This window comes from Myxocyprinus asiaticus, chromosome 38, assembly GCF_019703515.2.
Source record: "Myxocyprinus asiaticus isolate MX2 ecotype Aquarium Trade chromosome 38, UBuf_Myxa_2, whole genome shotgun sequence".
Taxonomy (NCBI): domain Eukaryota; kingdom Metazoa; phylum Chordata; class Actinopteri; order Cypriniformes; family Catostomidae; genus Myxocyprinus; species Myxocyprinus asiaticus.
This window is the reverse complement of record NC_059381.1, coordinates 8,005,318-8,026,448: the sequence shown is the minus strand read 5'-3', so window position 1 is coordinate 8,026,448 and position 21,131 is coordinate 8,005,318. Positions and strand designations below refer to the sequence as shown.

Genomic DNA, 21,131 nt, shown 5'->3' with positions numbered 1-21,131 from the left:
ACATCTACAGCTTCTAACTTCTGCCTCTCATTTACACAGTGAGCTGGGAATTTATATTTCAATATATAATCTTAGGCAGAATCAGCCTATGGAAACTAGGGTTGAAAAGTTGCACAATGGAAATAATCAATGAACCGAGTTGTGATTGTTAAAAAGATTTTACATTTTTGGAGAGATTCGGTGATAAAACAGCCATGAAATTAACCCGTGTTGATGGATTCTGTATAACAGTAAAATATAATTTTGGCCATTCTCAGTAAACTGTGCCATTAGTGCGTGGATAACTGACTACTGAACTTCACGTTATTCATAAGTAAGTCACATTATCTGACAAATGTTTAGTGTGTAATGCAAAAGAACGTAATAAGTAAAACATACAATTTATTTCTTTGTTTTTCATTGGCATATCAGCTTAATTTACATATGTCACTTTCATTTTAATGTGCCTTTTATGTGAATTATATAACACAAGAAAACTGTGCTTAGAAATGCATTGCCAGTGCAATGATATTAGATATTTTTGCACATTTTGAATGTAACAGGGTTGGCACAAAACATGTTTTAAGATAAATGTTATGGGTTATTAATATTTTTTTCCAATTATAAATGTGCAATTTTTTACAAGGCACATAGACACAAGAGTTATACTAGAATATACTTATCTATTCAAATAAAAAGTACACCAACTCCAGATTTATTGTGATGGGGTTGTATCTATGGTGGCATCATCTTTCACGAGCACTACATTTTAAAGGGATATTTCACCCAAAAATGAAAATTCTCTCATCATTTATTCACCCTCATGCTATCCCAGATGTGTATGACTTTCTTTCTTCTGCTGAACACAAACAAAGATTTTTAGAACCATATCTCAGCTCTGAAGGTCCATACAATACAATACAAGTGAATGCTGACCAGAACTTTAAAGGTCCAAAAAGCACATAAAGGCAGCAGTAAACATATGCATATGACTCCAGTGGTTAAATCCATGTCTTCAGAAGCGATATGATAGGTGTGGGTGAGAAACAGATCAATGTAAGTCCCAATAGGTGGCGATATGCATAAAAATGTGAATCGCCAAAAACAAAAGAAGCATGTTAAGGACTAAAATATTGATCTGGACTTTCAAAGTTCTGGCCATCATTCACTTGCATTGTATGGAACTACAGAGCAGATATATTCTTCTAAAAATATTGTTCAGCAAAAGAAAGTCATACACTTTCTTGGATGGCATGAGGGTGAGTAAATTATGAGAAAATTTTCATTTTTGGGTGAACTATCCCTTTAAGATGCCATGTTAAGTTAAAAAAAAGAACGTTAACTTTGAAAAACACATTTTGAGACACCCGCATTCTGTTCCATTCATTCTGCTGCATCTAGCATTTTTTAACCTGAGAATGTGTTCCGCCTGAACAGCCCCTATGGTGAACGTTTAAAAAACATTTTTTTGGACAAAATGTTTTGGTAAGTTGGCAGAAAGAGGCAACACGAAGGTCATTCAAATAGTTTTTTTTTATGTAAATTGTTTGAGAAGAAAAACATATTTCCCATGTTTTAAAGATTCAAAACACGTATTCACCTTTGAGGTGCTTGTTTCCACCAATACAATTAGGCTTTAACACTTTTGTAAGAATAAAACTAATAATAATAATAATAATAATAATAATAAAAACAGCCTTCTTGTAAAGCATGCACCAAAGGACTTGTTCAAATGCTTTATAATATTGCAGCAACTTTTACCACAGTTCAGAAAATGCCTGGGGACAGTGATTGAGGTTTTTAAAATGATCCTTGGACTGGTCTTTAAATGTAAATATAATGTTAGGCATCTAAGGAATATATTAAATCATATTTGGTAAAATGTAACACACACTTGGAAAAAGAGCAGCCATTCAAACCCTGTACAACTCTGATAAAAAACCCCAAAACAAAACAAAAAAAATCCTCAAACAAAATACTTTTCAAGCATAATAATTTACAGTTTGCAAACAGAAAAACAAACAAACTGGAAATGAACAAAAATGGACAATTCCTCATGTACACGTTGTGCTGTGATTACCAAGAGCTCTACTTCATCAAAAGAACTTCTTAGCTGCAGCTTCCTGTTGACTCCTGGAAGAAGAAAAAGGGAGAAAGAGCAAGCATTAAGGCTCAGTCACCATTCACTTTCATTATATCTTTTATTATTTTGAACGATCTTACTTTTTCAGTATGCAAACAAAATATCATCTAATTAGGTAACTTAGGCCTTCAACGAGAAAGACCAATCAGACTAGAGCGATAGCGCAAAACTCATATCATGAATGCACCATTAAAGGAGTTTTGTATAGGGTGAACACCACAGGGACATGAAAAGTCACTCACTTGTACATTACATAGCCGAAGAAGAGGAGGGACTGAATGACGATAAAGATCATAAAGTGTGTGGTGGAGAGGCAGCTGGGTGATGGAGGAAGTTCAGGACATTTCATTTTCTCTGCAGGATTCTAAAGACCAAAAAAAAAAAAAAAAAACATTTTCTAAATGTATTACACAGCTCTCAGAATTACCTGATTCTGATTGGTCAATCCCATCATTTTACAGATCATATAACTCTTTGGTCTCCTCCTTTTCACATAAAAAGCTCAAATAAAAAAATGTATGTCCATTTGTTTATTTGGCAAGTATAAGTACATGTACAGTAAGCCGATCATTATGACAAAATAAAGTCCTTCTGCATAACAAGACCCCTCTGCTTATTTTGTGATCATGACCAGCTAAATGTTAATTATCCCTCACTTTAATCATATTTATTTGATAGGCGACATTAAGTGTGCTATCCCATCCTATCGACACATTGTCCCCATTAGAAATGCTCACCACATTTTTCTGAATTATATGTTCGATGTTCCTCTTGACTTCGTGTAAATGCTCTTTTATGTCATTGAAGTGCTGGACTGTCTCATATGTTCCCAGGCCACCTGTGTTACCCTGCTGTTGACCCACTGCTAACTGCTTCAGCGAGCCTGCCAACGAATTCCTACAAACCACAAAACAACATTAGTGCAATTCTTCATTAACTACCCTCACATCGTAAAATACATTTGTATATATGAAGAGGACTGCAACAGAGGCCACATGTAATGATATCAACTACTCAAGCAGGAAATTGGTTAACATATTAAAAGACTTTGCATGCCTCTTGCATGCCTGCTGGCCAAGCTCTTAACAAAATGCCTTTTTTATTTATATATATATATACACAGTATGTCATACAAGAGGATCTTATCAGACAATCAATTCCTCTGAGACACAGGGTCACACTTCTTAATCTGTGTTTTAAATGCATAAAACAGCTTTAAAATCGGAATATCTGATCTGATTCTTAAGACAAAGCTCTTGTTTTCTGGATTGCATGACGTATTTCTCTTGCACAGACATGACTATGCAGGAAGATGATTTGCACTTGTTATCTTCACTTCACACTTCAAAGTAAAAAAAAGCTTGCAGTTGTGTTTAGACAAATTCTGTAGCTAAAATAAACATATTTTCATAGCAATCGCAGTTCTTATATTTGTTGAAAAATGTTTTCTTCATAACACATTTTTTCCAATGTATATCTTTATAAAGCAGAAGACTACTTTATAAATAATACCAAAATGTGATAATTCAATATATAAGAACATGTTAATTCTGAAATGTCATGGAATCTGGTTAGGTATACCTGTAAATTATTTCAATATCAGGTTATATATTATGCATTTAGTTTCTGTTTAGCAACCAGAAGGTTTAATACTGGTTTGGATTGTTACCATGTTTTTGCTAAGGGGTAGTAAAAAAAAAAAAAAAAAAAAAAAAAAACCCACAAAGCTTAAAACACAAATCAAAAACCTAACAGAAAAAACAAACAAAACTAAACAAAAATGCAACAAAAAACAAAACAAAAACCTAGCAAAACAACAAAACACACACCCAATAACAAAAAGCATAAAGAAACGAAGCAAAAACAAATAAAAAAACAAAAGAAAACAAGCATTAAAAAAACAACAAAACACAGAAAAAACTAAAAGCATAATAAAAACTAAAACAAACAAAAAGCATTAAACAACAAACAAAAAAACAAAACAATAAACACAAAGATTAAAACATAAATAAAAAAACCTAACAGAAAAATAAATAAAAAAAAACAGAAAAAAAAACAAAAACCTAGCAAACACACTCCCCCCAAAAAATCCAAAAAGCATAAAAAAAACAAAAAAAACAAAGCATTAACTGAAACAAATAAAAACCAAACCAAAAGAAAACAAAAAGCATAAACTGGAACAAATAAAAAAATAAATTAAAAAAAGCATAAAAAAACATTAACCAAAAAAACAAAACAAAACACAATAAACACAAAAAGTATCCAAAAACAAACCAAATCAAAAACAAAAAAAGAACACTAAATGAGCAAGGCAATGTCCAATCCAAATGAGAGAATTGTAATATCTGAAAGTGCTTTCGAATCAACAATTGTCAATTTTATTTTCAGCAAAATAAATAAATAAATAAATACAAATAAAATACATATTCTTTTATTTTCTATTAATATATTCTTTATATTATGGACACTCACTGTTCAGTGAAAAGTTGAGATGTTCTCTTGCCTCTAGTGGTTGCTTGAAAGCACTGCAAGCAAACGCTGGTGTCCCCGATTACACTGGCAAACGACTGCGACCCAATCTAATCTCTTAAACCTCCTTAACTCTCCCAAAAGGCCATATATCCTTCAGCTTCATATAAAAAATGAAATTACCCTGCAGCTCAAGCAAAAATGATTGCTAAATTAATCTTCCTAAAACAGTCCTTTTCTTAAACATATTTCAGATCTTAATATAAATTTTCTATAAAAAATACATTTATATCAATGTAGTTAGGATAAACAATCTAGCAAATACTTCAATAGTAACAGTTAATGACTAAAATAAAATAAAAAAACCTATGGGAGAATTTGAAAACAAAAATTTGGACATTTTAGACAGAATCTTTAATTACTTTAAAATACACTGAGAAGAGGCATTCAAAACAAGTTGTCAGTTTAGTCACCATTTTTTGGTGACTAAGTTTTTACAAAACTTTCTCTTAAAATACATTGTGAAATTTTTAATCGAAACAAGCAGCCTGCGGTCTGCACAATAAAAGAGCAACGCCTGGTTTAACCTTGTAAACGGGAACACATCTTCAAACTGAGATAATTTCACTGCTTAACATGCATTTTTTTTTTTTTTACTAATCGTGTATTATCACAAGCAGTTGAACCCTATTTCTTTGGTTATCCTCATCAAAATTCTAAGATGATTACTAGGATAAAAATATATATATATATATATATATGAAGGGACGAAAATCAAAACGTTTGGTAAGTCATAAGTACAGACTCCTTGGGGAATTAAAAAGACAAGAAAGCAATCAGAAGCTGACAGTGTTTTCACTCGTGTATGATGGATATATATTTAAAGACTCGCATCTAATCCATCAAACAGAAGCCCATAAGGAGCCTAAACAAAATCAAATTTGTTTCTTAAGGGGGAAAAAAAATAATTAGACACAAATCTCCCTCGGGGCAAAAAAAAAAAAAAAAAAAGTGAACATTTAGTAACCCTCCTCATATTCTTTATCCACTTCAAATGACCTATATGTCAGAGAAAGGCGTTTTGGCCATCAGACAAGTAACTTTGTTCGGCTAAGATGAGGCAAGTGAAATTATGATTAAAAAGAAAAAGTCAAGATCTTTAAATGAATATAATCTATAAGATGAATCTGATCAATTGAGCATTAGTTTGTTGCGGACCAAACAGTGTTTAAATATGCGCACCAAACAGGATTAGCCTAAATGAACAATCAACAGAGATTACTGATCTTTTTGACATCTGTCATCTCTCAACTGTCCTTTTAATGAAATCTGCTGTATTATTTTCCACCAACAGCGATATAAATGCAATATTTGCATAAATGCTAAATAGCCAACCTTCTGACCTTTTTAAATGAGAGAGCATTAAGAACATGTTGCTTGTTTTGGGTCATGCAGATTCATTATTCAGCTGGCTTGTTGATAGTTAGGGGTCATACACTATATGGCCAAACGTTTGTGGACACCCCCTTCTAATTAACGAATTTGGTTACTCCATTAAATCCAGTGAAGAAAAATCTTAATGTTTCTTTATGTATTGGCTTGGGCTTTGTGTGCTTCCAAATTTGTGGCAACTGTTTGGGCATAGCCCTTTTCTGTTTCAGCATGACAATGCCCCTGTGAACAAAGTGAGGTCTATAAAGAAATGGTTTACTGTGTCTGGTGTGGAAGATATTGACTGGCCTGCACAAAGCCCAGACCTGAACCCCACTGATCAGTTTTGGGGTGAACTGGAACAGCAACTGTAAGTCAGGCCCCATCGACCAACATCAGTTCCTGACCTCACTGATAGCCTTGTGTCTGAATGAGAGCAAATCCCTGCAGCCATGTTACTACATACAGTATAGTGGAAAGCCTTCCCAAAAGAGTGGAAGCTGTTATTACAGCAAAGGGGGAAATTGATGCCTACGGTTTTGAAATCCAATGTTCATCAAGCACATATGGTGTCCACAAACTTTTGGCCATATAGTGTAGTTAAAACAGCCCCTATTTGTTCTCTTCTGGAAAACCCTTTGCACTTTATTAAAGGGATATAAAATGAAAGAACAAGAGAAGAGTCTACTTAAATGGGCTTGCTCTTAAAATTAAGTCTTTAAGTCATCACTTAACCTTAATGTTGTTCAAAACCTGTATGACTTGCTTTCTTCCGTAGAATACGGTGGGGGGGGGAGAGCAGCACCAAAATCCAGCGTCAAAATGTCTCCTCGTGTTCCACAGAAGAAAGCAAGTCAGATGGGTTTGAAACAAAATAAGGTTGAGAAAATTATGACAGAATTTTCATTTTTCAGCAAACTAACTCTTTAAATCGTAATATGAAATATGCTGTCTATAATTTAAATGGGTTGTTAAAAGTGGGAAAACAGTGCACTTACCTGTAACAATACTCTTAATCTAAAATACATGTGTTACGGACAAATCTCTTGGTTAACTCCTAAGACATCAACAACAAAAAATCTGTTTAACAATCATTATAGTTTGATCACATTAGAGTTGAAGTGTTGTAAAAACAGTCTTTTGTTGGCTAATCCCCTACTTGCACGGTAAAAGAGTTCTAAACGCCATGTTTTGGGGTCTAATCCCAAAGCCTTATTGTTTGATTTTGTCATTGTGCTTTAATCCTTGTTCGTCTACACCTCACTTCAAAAACACCTGGAAGGAAAACAAACAACTGGCCACAAACAAAACAAAAACAATGCTGACATTACAAAGGCTAAAGAGAATAACAAACAAAATGTAACTAATCTGGATTTAACAAGGAACATCTTTAGATCTTCGTGTAACGACACAACAAGCAGGAACTTTACAGACAAAACCTAATCCGTTCCATTATTCAGTCTTTTGCAAAGGCATGTAATGTGCCAAGGCCTCTGGTTTTACTCCACAATTGCATGAGATTTAAGGCTTTATTGGTTGGGAATTTTCTGCAATATAATCCAGTCTTTTTCGGGGTAGGAGAATAATATTTTCCTTGGGGACTTACCTTACTTCATTAAGGTTTCTCAAAACCTCCTGTTGTGTGTTGATAATCGTGTCCATTTCATGACTGGGAGCCTAAATAAAGCAAGTAAAGTAAAGTAAAGTTAGTATTAATTAGGTTGAAGGACAGTTCAGAACATAAATTACATTATCTTTAATGAATCTGACTCAAGAGTAACGTGGAAAAACACATGCCACGTCATTCAATATGCAAATCCCTGTTAGTGAGCCTGTGTTCAATGCCATTACAAATATTTTTGCTTTACCAGACCAAACTAACCAATGCTGATGTACTGTATTTATAGTTGTTTTAACCGAACAGCACGTGATGCAGATTTTATGTTATGTTAGTTCTATAACCATGGTTTCTTTTACATTACATTTATTAAAACTGACTCACAATTTAAAGAAAAGCACAAGTAATTTATAATAAAGGAGCCAACAATATTAGCAGTAATGCAATACTGAATTTCAAGAGTTAACCAGAGTAGTACAAAAGCTGAACCAGAAATGTAACTGCAGGAAAGTAGCAAAACAAATAATTTTTTTTTTTTTTTTTTTAAATTGATAGGAAGTGCCTTGATTATGGTTACGGCGTGTCTAAACTTTTAGAATTAATTTTTCCTCGGGGCCTGGGTAGCTCAGCAAGTAAAGACGCTGTCTACCACCCCTGGAGTCGTGAGTTCGAATCCAGGGCGTGCTGAGTGACTCCAGCCAGGTCTCCTAAGCAACCAAATTGGCCCGGTTGCTAAGGAGGGTAGAGTCACATGGGGTAACCGCCTTGTGGTCGCTACAATGTGTGGTTCTCGCTCTCGGTGGGGCGTGTGGCGAGTTGTGCGTGGATGCTGCGGGGAATAGCGTGATGCCTCCACACGCGCTATGTCTCCGCGGTAACGCGCTCAACAAGCCACGTGATAAGACGCGCGGGTTGACGGTTTCAGACGCGGAGGAAACTGAGATTCGTGCTCCGCCACCTGGATTGAGGCGAGTCACTACGCCACCACGAGTACTTAGAGCGCATTGGGAATTGGGCATTCCAAATTGGGGAGAAAAAGTGGAGAAAAAAGAAAATAAATTGTTTTGCCTGTCCTACCTGTCCTGACTGTGGTTGCGATGTGCGTTTGGAGATCTCTTCTGTGAGGACGGACACGTAACGGCGTTGTTCGTCCAGAATCATGGCCAGCTGCCGATTCAACTGCTTGATTTCCAGATGGAGTTGATTCTGGCCCTCAAACACCTGACGGATCTCCCGGTCATTCACGCTCTCATACAGGTCCTCAACTGCCAGAAGAGGAAATCATATGGTAGCTGAAGATGATGAGCAAACATTTTTTCTTTAAAAACAGTTTTGAGTGCCTCTTTGCTTTTATAAAGCAGTGCAAAAGCAATATGATATAAGACCTAAATGCCAGATAAGTAATAACTGTAATATAATAATTAAAATGTATAAATAATATGTACAGTACATTGATTTGATTTCTAATCATTTAATAAAATAAATGAATACAGTCAATTTATTAATAATTATTAGCACAATTCTTTTGTTAACTAATACAGTTCATAAGCTTAACAGTAGGCTGTTTAAGTTCTGTCTGATTTTAGAGCAGGACTGTGCACCATTGTCTTATTTTATTTATGTCTGTGAATTCAATGCAATACAACTTTATGTTGAATCTTGACACATGAAAAAACTTTTCCTAAAGTCTCTTTTTTTATCCATCTAGCTAGCACATTTCTTCAACTACAAACATGTTGAAAGCCCAAAGCTGTGAATTTGAAGACAAAACTGAATGAGACAGAATGAGAAAACTACTCACTGGGCTGCCCCTGAACATCAGGGTGCTCTTTCTGAAACTCCTCTTTCCTTTTGTCCAGCTCTTGTTGGAAATTTTCAAATTCCTCTTGGTACTTGTCCTTCTCCTCTTTGGGAATCTCTTTTTCAGGGGGAGGCTTCATAGAAACACACAAAACACACATTCAGAGCCACTCACGCACATTGACACACTTACGCATACTCCAATTATAATTAACAAGAGGAGTGGAGTAAGAGGCGGACACTTATGAAATAAGTATGGCGGATTCTTTTTAATCATACTTAAATGCATGTGTGTGCATGTGTGTAGGTAGAGAAATGTTTACCAGATCCTGCCCAGGCTCTGTAAGTCTGAAAAGAAAAAATGACAGCACATCATGGTCATCTATGGGGGGGAAAAAACAACAACCTTTAATTATTTGATTAATGGCCACCTAACTGTATTCACACCATATATACTGTATATACTTATTTAAGCTTTATTTTAGCACTAGTTAAACTAGTTATTTATTGAACTAGTTAACCCTTATATTGTGTTCCAGTCAAAACTGAATGATTAACTTTTTTTCTTCTGAAAATTGTAGCTTATTTCACTGAGTTGGAATAAAATTTCATGACTTTGTTCACACAGGGCATCTAAACGCGTGCGCGTGCGTGCACACACACACACACACACACACACACACACACACTCACGTTGGTGCGGCTATCCTAATGAGGACTCTCCATAGCAAAATGATTTTTATACTGTACAAACTATAGATTCTATCCCCTAACACTAACCCTAAACCTAACCCTCACAAAAAACTTTCTGCATTTTTAAATTTTCAAAAAAAACAAAAAAACAACAAAAAACATTTAGTATGTTTAAGAGATTTGAATTATGGGGACACTAGAAATGTCCTCATAAACCACATTTATAGCATCATACCCTTGTAATTACCAGTGTGTAACCTAAAAAAAAATGTCCTCGTAAACCACTTAAACCTGCACACACACACACATCATGTGTTGAGTGCCCTTTTGTGTATCGTTTTCCATGTACAGTCTTTGAGGAATATTTAAAGATCTGCTCATCATATTATGTTGTGTTTGGGCTCGTTTGAATCGGGATAGTCTGCTGTAAGTTACGCTATGTCATTGTCTATGTTATATGTATGTTCCAGGAAGTAATAAGGAAAAACGTGACAAAAAGACACTTCTGTTTATTATATTTGTGTGTGTCAGTAGGAATTTCATACACTAATACTCACTGCAGTTTGGCCTCTGAGTGAAACAAATTTGCTCATTGCATTTTACTAATTAAGACCTTTCCAACAATACTGAAAACATTTATTTTTTCTGCAGGGAGTGCCCCCCACTAGCCTGGTATAAGCTCAGTTCAATGAATTCTTCTATCGATTAAAAAAAAAAAAAAAATTATTATATATATATATTTTGCAATATGAGATATTTATTAACAATCTTGTGGGCTGGTGATTACCTAACTACTAAGTAATTGGACTAGTTAAACTAGTTGAACTAAATATTTTTACCTAGTTAGTTTAATTATCTAACCATCTTAACTAATTTCACTAGTTAAATCAAACCAGTTTCTTCCACAGTACTTTCAATACATAGATTAATGACTATTAACTATCCAATACATAATTTTTGAGTTAAACTTTTATTTTCTTTGTGAGTCAAATTTCAATTGAAATCTAAAGACAGAAAGGAAACACTTTACAATAAGGTTCCATTTGTTAACAACATAAGTTAGCATGAACTAACAATGAATAATACTTAAGCATTTATTCATCTTAGTTAATGTTAATTTCAAGATATAGTAACACATTTTTGTATTAGTATAATCAAAAGTTTTGTATTGGTATAATCAAAAGTTGTATTAGTTAACATATAGTTAATGCACTATAAACTAACATGAACTAACAATGAAAAACTGTATTTTTATTAACTAACATTAACTAAGATTAATAAATGCTGTAAAAAATATATTGTTCACTGTCTGTTCATGATACTTAATAAATTAACTAATGTTAATGAATGGAACCTTATTGTAAAGTGTAACCGACAGAAAAAATTTGATACCTGCAAGTCCCCCAGTGGCTGCAGAGATGCCAAAGTATCCGGTATCAGGAATGATCATGTTCTCAACTTTGGTGCAGAACTCATAGTCGTCTTTATCAGGAGTGAAGCCGTTATTGATGAAAACCTGAAAAGGTTAATATATGCAGTTGTCAGAAGTTTACACACACACCTTAGCCAAATACATTTAAACTCAGTTTTTCACAATTCCTGACATTTAATTGTAGAAAACAGTCCCTGACTTAGGTCAGTTAGGATCACAACTTTATTTTAAGAATGTGAAATGTCAGAATAATAGTAGAGAGAATGATTTATTTCAGCTTTTATTTCTTTCATCACATTCCCAGTGGGTCAGAAGTTTACATACACTTTGTTAGTATTTGGTAGCATTGCCTTTAAATTGTTTAACTTTGGTCAAACTTTTTGGGTGCCTTCCACATGCTTCTCCCATTCCTCCAGACAGAACTTGTGTAACTGAGTCAGGTTTGTAGGCCTCCTTGCTCACACACGCTTTTTCAGTTCTGCCCACAAAGTTTCTATCGGATTGAGGTCTGGGCTTTGTGATGGCCACTCCAATACCTTGACTTTGTTGTCCTTAAGCCATTTTGCCATGTAGGTATGCTTGGGGTCATTGTCCATTTGGAAGACCCATTTGCGACTGAGCTTTAACATCCTGGCTGATGTCTTAAGATGTTGCTTCAATATATCCACATAATTTTCCTTCCTCATGATGCCATCTATTTTGTGAAGTGCACCAGTCCCTCCTGCAGCAATGCACCCCCACAAAATGATGCTGCCACCCCCATGCTTCACGGTTGGGATGGTGTTCTTCGGCTTGCAAGCCTCACCCTTTTTCCTCCAAACATAACGATGGTCATTATGGCCAAACAGTTCAATTTTTGTTTCATCAAACCAGAGGACATTTCTCCAAAAAGTTAGATCCTTGTCCTCATTGCACCATGTGCGGCTATTTTTAGCCTTCACGCGGTGCACAATATTTGAGCACTACTCACGAAAAACATCTCAGAAGTAGATGCTCAATAGTTTTTTGAGCATTTAAATAAGAAGCGAATTTAAATAAGAATTTAACTACTGTGAACTTGCCTACAAACAGACACATACAGAACTTCGTGAAAAGTTCAAAATGTCAAAATAAAAGCCCGAGGGTTTTAGTTAAAGGTGCACGATTGAGATATATTACGGTTGTATTTTAAATTCTACAAATCAATAATAATAGTAATAATTATAATAATAATTTATTGTTGTTATTATTTGTTTACAAATTATAACAATATTTAAGTTGAATGGGTTCCAAAAAATAACTGTGAATGAAAAGTGAGCTGATATCTTACAATTAAATTGAACAAAAAATAGATCTGAATCCAGATACAAAATTGAAAACATTTTGCAAAAAAAAAGAAAAAAAATTGCCTTTTCTACTGAACACAGACTGGAATTACTGTTAATTTTGCTACTACACTATCCAGTAGACTAGTAAACAATAACGTTTTTCTTAATAAGCTATACATTTATTATGATATAATGTGTAGTAAGAAGTTTGTGTTTCTTTACAGATAAGAGTGCCCCCAATTAGTTCCACACAATACTGAAAAGATATTCTAGATTATGCAAAAAAAAACAAAAACAAAAAAAAAAAAACAAAAAAAACACCAGTATCGGATTGGTTTTCGGCCGATACTGAGATTTCAGATATCGGAATCGGAAGAGAAAAAACAGTGGTATCTGTGCATCCCTAATATACAGTATATATATATATATATATATATATATATATATATATATATATATATATATATATATATATATATATATATATATATATACACACACATATATACTGTATATATATGTATGTGTATATGTATGTGTGTATATATATATATATGTATGTGTGTATATATATATATGTATGTGTGTATATATATATATATATATATACATATATATGAAGAACTGGATTGCTGACACAACGGTAAAATGCCAGCAGGAGTGTTCGAGCGGCCATATTGGTATTCCCCAACTGCCATCGAGCCTCGATGACTGATAGCCAATACCTCAGCCATTTCACCATCTCCGACCTCTGGATATGGAGGTCGTTATGGATAATATCGTTACAAGAGAGAAGACATATGCCGATCGCAACGTCAGAGCATCCATCTGCCCTGCAGTGTGCCACCTATCAATGTAGGACAGCGCTCACCAAGGGATGTGGCAAAACTGTTAACAAGTTGTAATGCACGTAGGAAAAGCAGCAATGTCTGCTTGTTATAGGGTGACAACATGCCCTTTTCCCCAGACATCCTCTTTTTCAGACCTTACAAAAAGTCAGACCGGGATTTCTATATCTAAAATATATGATAATATAATATAAACAGGCACCCATACCGATAATGTTTTCTTGTAGTAGATGATTTTGGCGCGTACAGGGTAGGGTTTGTTCCTGAAATCTCTAAGGCATGTACCCAGGGACTGGGTTGTCCCATCACTACAAGGAAAAATATCATCAAATACACACATAATATAAGTAAAAAAAGAAATAAAAAAAAGCAACAAAAGGTAACACATTTCCTTTTCAACTGTTGTCGTGTTGAAGAAAAATCCAATATAAAAAGTTAAAAATTTTTTGATGGCTTATTGAAATCCCTCTGAAAATGTTATTGAAAATCATGATGAAAAAAGGTTAAACAATAAAATGAGGGTCTGTGAATGTATCACTGTATGTATCTATGTGTTCCTCCAGTCTATATTAACACATATGCTGCTGTCAGCTCTGTTCCGCTGGCTCACAGATCTAATTTAATGCTTTCACTGTTTCTGCGCTCAGATTAGGATAGACAGAGGATTAGACTCTCTCTCTCATAAATAATCATATTTTCGAATCCCCTTTCAGTTGTACAAAATGAGAGCGCTTATGTCAGCAAGGAGGATATGTTTACTTACTTCTGATGATCATAAACAAGTTTTCCATTGTTACCCACCACCAGGACAGCAGGGTTATTTTTCTACAATGGCCAGGTCACACAGGAGAGAGAAATAATCCTTATTAAGTACACAGCGCAAAACAAATCTACTGAGGTGCTTTGATGTTTGTTCCTGGGGCAAAAGAACAACAGATAACCTATAATCCTTAAATACATATTTACCTCCACCTTGTTGTTTTGTTACCTTGATGTTTTGTCTGAAAAATGTACATAATTTGAAAATAAAATCTATTGGACCATTTTACCAAACATTTTTCTCTTCCATAACCAAATAATATCTGATAATATTTTCTAATGTTGAACTAACTTAATTCAACAAACAATTTTGGGATTTCCCCTTTGATGTTTATTCCTGAGACAAAAGCACAAATGATAATCAAAAGCCCTTGGAAAATACATATTAACCTCTATCTTGTTGTTTTCTTACCTTGATGTTTTGTCCGAAAAATACACATTTTAAAACAAAGTTTATTCTATTTTTTTTTAGTATATAACAAAAAAACTTCTTAAATATATAAAATAAAATAAAAAACATGTATAAACATCTTTAAAAGCACGATTCACAATCAGGGTCCAAATAAAATCTAAATGATTTTTTTTTAAGAAAGGCATTTTACATATTTTATAATACAATAATATAATAAAATGTAATATATCAAATTGTAGAAATAAAAAATTAAAGAATGAGAATGTGTGTTGCAGTTTTATTTACCCAAATATTTCTATTTTTTGTTTTTAATATAAAGAACTAAGCAATTTTTTTATGCAACTGCTTTTAATATAAAAAACTATGATATTTTGTACATTACTGTTGTATAAAAAACTAATTTTCTAAACAATTACATATACATATATATATATATATATATATATATATATATATATATATATATATATATATATATATATATATATATATATACATATATATATATATATATATATATATATATATATATATATATAGAGAGAGAGAGAGAGAGAGAGAGAGAGAGAGAGAGAGAGAGAGAGAGAGAGAGAGAGAGAGAGAGAGAGAGAGAGAGAGAGAGAGATTGATTGTCACAGTAATATATTACATTCAGGCCAGTTAGTAAACTTTAAAACAATAACTGACAACTATAATTGATGCAGCTTTAATGATATACAAAATCATAATTGTGTGCATTCACCTTTCCATCATTATCAAATGAGTCAAAGAATATTCCCACACCGTTCCACTGATCGGCAGCCCCGTACACAGGGCCCTCCAAACCTTGAACAGTCGTGAACCATATGGCCTACAGAAGAGAGACACACACACACTTCTGTGAGCATGGGTAATTTGATAAGTGGTGCTTGAGATCTGTGTGGTCTGCTCCACTGGACTGGAGAACAATTCAAAGAAAGTAGTGTTACTTGTACAACACTAAACTATAATTACTAATTCTACATTTCAAATATGCCCAACAACTTGCAGGAATGTATCAAGGCTGACCTGTGGATGCTTGGCCTGATATAATGATATCTTCAGTGCAACAGAAGTGCCGCCCACTTAAGATAAAATATCTGAAACTCATCTTGACTGTTATCAAATCAAGAAAAACAGACTGTGTGTAATGCAGAAACAATAAATAAGCTCATATACGGTATGACCAATGAAAAGGGAAAGTGAATGTGACATGAAGTTGTAAAGCTAAGCCCAAACAAATAATAAAATAAAAACTGCAGAACCGTCCCTTTAAGTGTGAGCAGTAGTAATAGTGATGCTTGCCTTATACATGCCACTAATTACAGCGAGACCCACATTGCCTTGCTTCTGTGCTGACACTGATGACATCATAAATATATACAATTAAGAGTCTTCCCTGATATCCCCTACCAGCACATGCACTGTCCTTCACATGTCAATCACCAAGGCCACAATACTGTGAAAAAGCAACTGTCTGTGCTAAGTTGTGAATTGATGGACAGACTCATGTTTTTGCAGTTTGTTGTTTAACCTATAAGCAAGGTGTTTTGAAAAGGATTAGTAAGACAAAGGTGGTCACTATACAGTCAGCTAAATTAAGGTGTGGTGAGCTGGAATTAAATGCGCTGCACCACCTAAAAATAAGTCTAAATATGCAAATGTCTGCGTTGTGTGTTAACCAAGTAATCTGTAAAGGCACAGAATGGAAATGCCCCTGATGTCTGACAGTGGCATAGCAGCACAGATCACAATGCCACCAGATACTAGACGAACACAGCAGTCTGGCAGGCATTGTAAAAAAAGACAGAGCCCACATCCACTTTAGCAAGAGTGTCAAAAGATTGAGAGCCATAACAACTGTGAGACTGTGATACAGCCTGTAGTGACCATTTAAGTTACACTGTATGAAACACAGCAAATGCTTTTCATCCTATGAAAGGTGCTAGGAATAGGCTTAAAGGAATTGTCCATAGTCATAATTTACTCATCCACATGTTGTTCCAAACCCATATGACTTTCTTTCTTCTGTGCAACACAAGAGGAATTTGAAGATTGTTGACGCTGCTCTTTTTCCATACAATGAAAGTGAATGGTGACTGAGGCTAACTTTCTGCCCTACTTTTGTGTTCTGCAGAAGAAAGAAAGTCATATGGGTTTGGAACAACATGACAGTGCATAAACAATGACTGAATTGTAACTTTTGGGTGAAGTAACCATTCAGGTCACCCAGACCTGGAATTTAACCAGCGTCACTTGCTTAGAACCTTAACTCAAGGTTACCTTATCAATATAACCAATATAAGTAAATATAACCTTTGCATAAACCTCCACAGCCAGCAGGGTTTGATTCTGCTCTTGAACAGCCAACAGATTTCTTAAACATTGCCCTAACCACTGATACATACTGTATGTAGACAGATTAAAAATAATAATAAAAATAATAATAATAATAATAATTTCACTTACCAGCCCATCAGCTCCCATCCGCCCTCGTCCGGACACACGGAATACAACTTCAGCCTCCCAGTTTTCAAAATTTACAGGAGATTTTGTCCATACTGAACCCTTCTGACTGCGCAAAGAAGGGGTGATTCGGACCTGATCCGAACTTGGAATGGCATCTGGAATAAAAGATATAATTAGAAAAAGATAAAAAAAACATTAAGAATTTAATGATGATTGGGGGCCTGGGTAGCTCAGCGAGTATTGATGCTGACTACCACCCCTAGAGTCGCGAGTTCAAATCCAGGGCGTGCTGAGCAACCAAATTGGCCCGGTTGCTAGGGAGGGTAGAGTCACATGGGGTAACCTCCTCGTGGTCACTATAATGAGTGGTTCTCGCTCTCGGTAGGGCACGTGGTGAGTTGTGCGTGGATGCCGCGGGGAATAGCGTGAGCCTCCACATGCGCTACGTCTCTGCGGTAACACGCTCAACAGGCCACGTGACAAGATGCGCGGATTGACGGTCTCAGACGCGGAGGCAACTGAGATTCGTCTTCCACCGCCTGGATTGAGGTGAGTCACTACGCCACCACGAGGACTTAGAGCACATTGGGAATTGGGCATTCCAAATTGGGGAGAATTTTTAATGATGATTGAATGGTTAGCTTTAAAAGAATAGTTCACCCAAAAATTCTCTCATCATTTACTCAACCTCATGCCATCCTAGATGCGCATGACTTTCTTCTGCTGACCACAAACTACGATTTCTAGAAAAATATTTCAGCTCTGTAGGTCCAAACAATGCAAGTGAACAAGATCAAAAACTTTGAAGCTAAAAAAGCACACAAATGCAGCTTAAAAGTAATCCATATAACTGTAGTGGATAAATCCATGTCTTCAGAAGCAATACGATATGTGTGGGTGAGAAACAGATATATATTTTTAATCCATTTTTTTACTTTAAATCTCCACTTTCAAACAGCCCTCCTAAGAGTTCTTCTTTTTTTGTTGTTGGCAATTCGCATTCATCGGGCATATCGCCACCTACTGGGCAGGGAGGAGAATTTATAGTAAAAAAGGACTTAAATATTGATCGGGTTCTCACCCACACCAATCATATCGCTTCTGAAGAAATGGACTTAACCACTGGAGTCTTATGGATTACTTTCATGCTGCCTTTATAAGCTTTTTTTGAGCTTCAAAGTTTTGGACCATGTTGACTTGCATTGTATGGACCTACAAAGCTGAGATATTCTTCTAAAAACCTTCATTTGTCTTCAGCAGAAGAAAGAAAGTCATACACATCTGGTATGGCATGAGGGTGAATAAATGAGAGAATTTTAATTTTGGGGTGAACTATTCTTTTAAGGCCATCATGTTGATTTTAAAATCACAATCTTCTAGTAAAACAGATGTCATGTTTTAAGCTCTCAAATTAGGAATGCAAGTTAGGAAAGTTAGTTTTTGATCCCCCAACAATGACCTGTAATGTGTGAAGGCAAAAGCCTAATACAAAAATGCTTCCTCTGGGCCAAAAATGAAACTACGATTAAGATCACAAACTTTAGTCACACATGCTGCTGTATTCTGGGATGGCACATCCTTAGAATGTTCTTAAAGTTAGTCTTAAAATAGGTGTGCAACAAATCCATCAGCTTACCTTATATTACTGTATGTATTAAGTATTATTAGGCAAATGCAGAAAGCAAAACAGTAGTTAAATAGGCTGATTTAGCTAATCATTATCGGATGCCAGTGTGCAATATCTGGCTGGCTCAATGCCAAATATAAGAGCAGTGATTTCCATGACAGCATGCTTCTCAATTGAGAAAGGCCTAAATCTATTGAAACGAAGCAATATAACAATAAGTACAGTAATAATACTACAGACCACATATTCAGCATACGTATTGCTCCTGCAAGATATTAACGGGGTTAATTTGAGAGAGCCAATAAGTGTTGTAACAAAGACCTTTGCTCTTCCAATTGTGCCTAGATAGACTTGTTTAACCCTTTAGTAAAAACTAGAGCTAGTGATGCCCAAATCCTTGGTTTCATTACTTGTGGTTAAACATATTCTAATGTAATGAACATTTTTTTTGCAACAACTGAATTCCAAGTGTTTCAGTTGTTAAGCTATATAACATTTGTTGTTTTAACAATATCAGCAGCATTATGCATCAAAAGTGACTGTGTGAAACTGATATCTGCACAATATACATCAAAATCACCGTTTTAATGCAACATATTATTGTTAATATTGGTGTTAATTTCCTTAATACATCAAAGCACAACTGGCAAAGCACCATACAGTTTTTATACTAACTTTCAAGTGTTTGTATAATTTATTACAACATATCATGTTACAAAAAATCACCAGTTGCTACAATTACTAGACTACAGGAGACCTCACATGCACAATGCAAACCATCTTTCATTCAATAATGCAATACTTGCACCACTTAAGTTCAGTTCATTTGAATGCAATTCCATCTAAACTTCATAATGCATTTAAACCACATGTCTGCGCATGGATTAAAAATGCTGACATATAACAGACAGTGATCCATATGGATGTGAGATGAGAGAAATATACCCATCCATAAACTTACTCCCAGTATGAACCCAGAATGGGATTCTTCCATCACTCTGAGTCAGATGCGGCCCTTTGAAACTGTATTTGTACTCGAAGCGCCGATGTGGCATGTCTCCGGCAGGGCTGTCGGCAAAAGCAGAGTGAAATATTAAAGATATTAATAAAAAACAGACATGAGCTGCCAGGCACTTGGCTATGGTTACCGCCATGTTTCAGTCTGAGTGCTGACGTAGCGAAGAGAGGGGCGGGATGACGGGAAACGCTGAAGGGCCAACAGGGCGCTCGCTCATTGGCTTAGGCGCTTGATTGACACACGGAGAGTTTATGCGTGAAGAGCTATTGCCGCGTGTTACTATGGTAACGATAGTTTCCGCTAAAATCGTTTCTGCTGCAAAATTATAATAAATGTAGGACCAGTTTCAAACTGTGTGTGAATCTTTCTGTAATTTTTCTTTAATTTCTCGTTTTGTTTTAATGGTGGTTTATATACCAAGTTACCACAATTTTTGGCATTTTGATTTATTATTATCCTGATAATTTTTTGCAGGGATTCAAGATCCCAAAATTCTCATCTCAAATCTCAAATGTTTGTTTATTTGCATATTTAATTATTTAGAATGGTAAGGACTTGTTTAGAAGTCAGTTTATTATTATAATAATAAATCAACTTACATTATTTTACTATAATAATGTATTGAATATTGATCATTTATAGTAGTAGTAGAAAAATTAATAATAGTAGTTAATGTTAATATAATTATAAAAATACAAATAATAATAATATGTGAGTGGTTCTTACGAAAGCTGTCAAGAAAATGTCCTGGTCATTAAACCCTAAATCAATAAAAAAAACATACAATTATTCTTGCATAAAAAAATGGAGCCTAAATTTAGGGCTAGTAAGATTTTTTTGCATTTCAGGACACTTAAGCACATTTAACACCCCAATTATCATTACCGTAATGTGTCTGGAAGTTTTACTTTTAATATTCCCATTGTTTTTTTGTTTTATCACAGTAAAAATATGCTGTTGTACAATGATTTTAAAATTAAAATTAGCAAAAATTAAAGGCAGAACCTATTATGATCTCACTGACCACTTTATTGGGTACATCCGTACA

At 34.8% G+C, this 21,131-nt stretch overlaps 1 protein-coding gene across 1 annotated transcript; it reads right to left on the bottom strand.

Moving 5' to 3' along the window:
- Positions 1-337: 337 nt before the first annotated feature.
- On the bottom strand, positions 338-20,226 carry lman1 (lectin, mannose-binding, 1). Its single transcript, XM_051676840.1, has 13 exons — positions 20,027-20,226; positions 17,439-17,593; positions 15,694-15,801; positions 14,484-14,545; positions 13,929-14,028; positions 11,526-11,649; positions 9,764-9,822; positions 9,442-9,574; positions 8,718-8,905; positions 7,629-7,699; positions 2,860-3,019; positions 2,365-2,486; positions 338-2,112 (listed from the first exon to the last, which is right to left on the bottom strand). The coding sequence occupies exons 1-13, from the start codon at positions 20,217-20,219 to the stop codon at positions 2,076-2,078; spliced, it is 1,512 nt and encodes a 503-aa protein (XP_051532800.1). The 5' UTR covers positions 20,220-20,226; the 3' UTR covers positions 338-2,075.
- Between the last annotated feature and the right edge of the window lie 905 nt (positions 20,227-21,131).

What these genes read in the sequence shown, in the direction of transcription:
- lman1 (XM_051676840.1), bottom strand. Translation starts at nt 20,219, where the DNA reads ATGGCGGTAACCATAGCCAAGTGCCTGGCAGCTCATGTCTGTTTTTTA. An exon ending in CAGAGCCTGGGCAGGATCTG is followed by an intron (nt 9,575 to 9,763) that starts GTAAACATTTCT and finishes GTTTCTATGAAG; the next exon opens with CCTCCCCCTGAAAAAGAGAT. An exon ending in ATATAATTCAGAAAAATGTG is followed by an intron (nt 2,487 to 2,859) that starts GTGAGCATTTCT and finishes TTTGGTCTTTAG; the next exon opens with AATCCTGCAGAGAAAATGAA.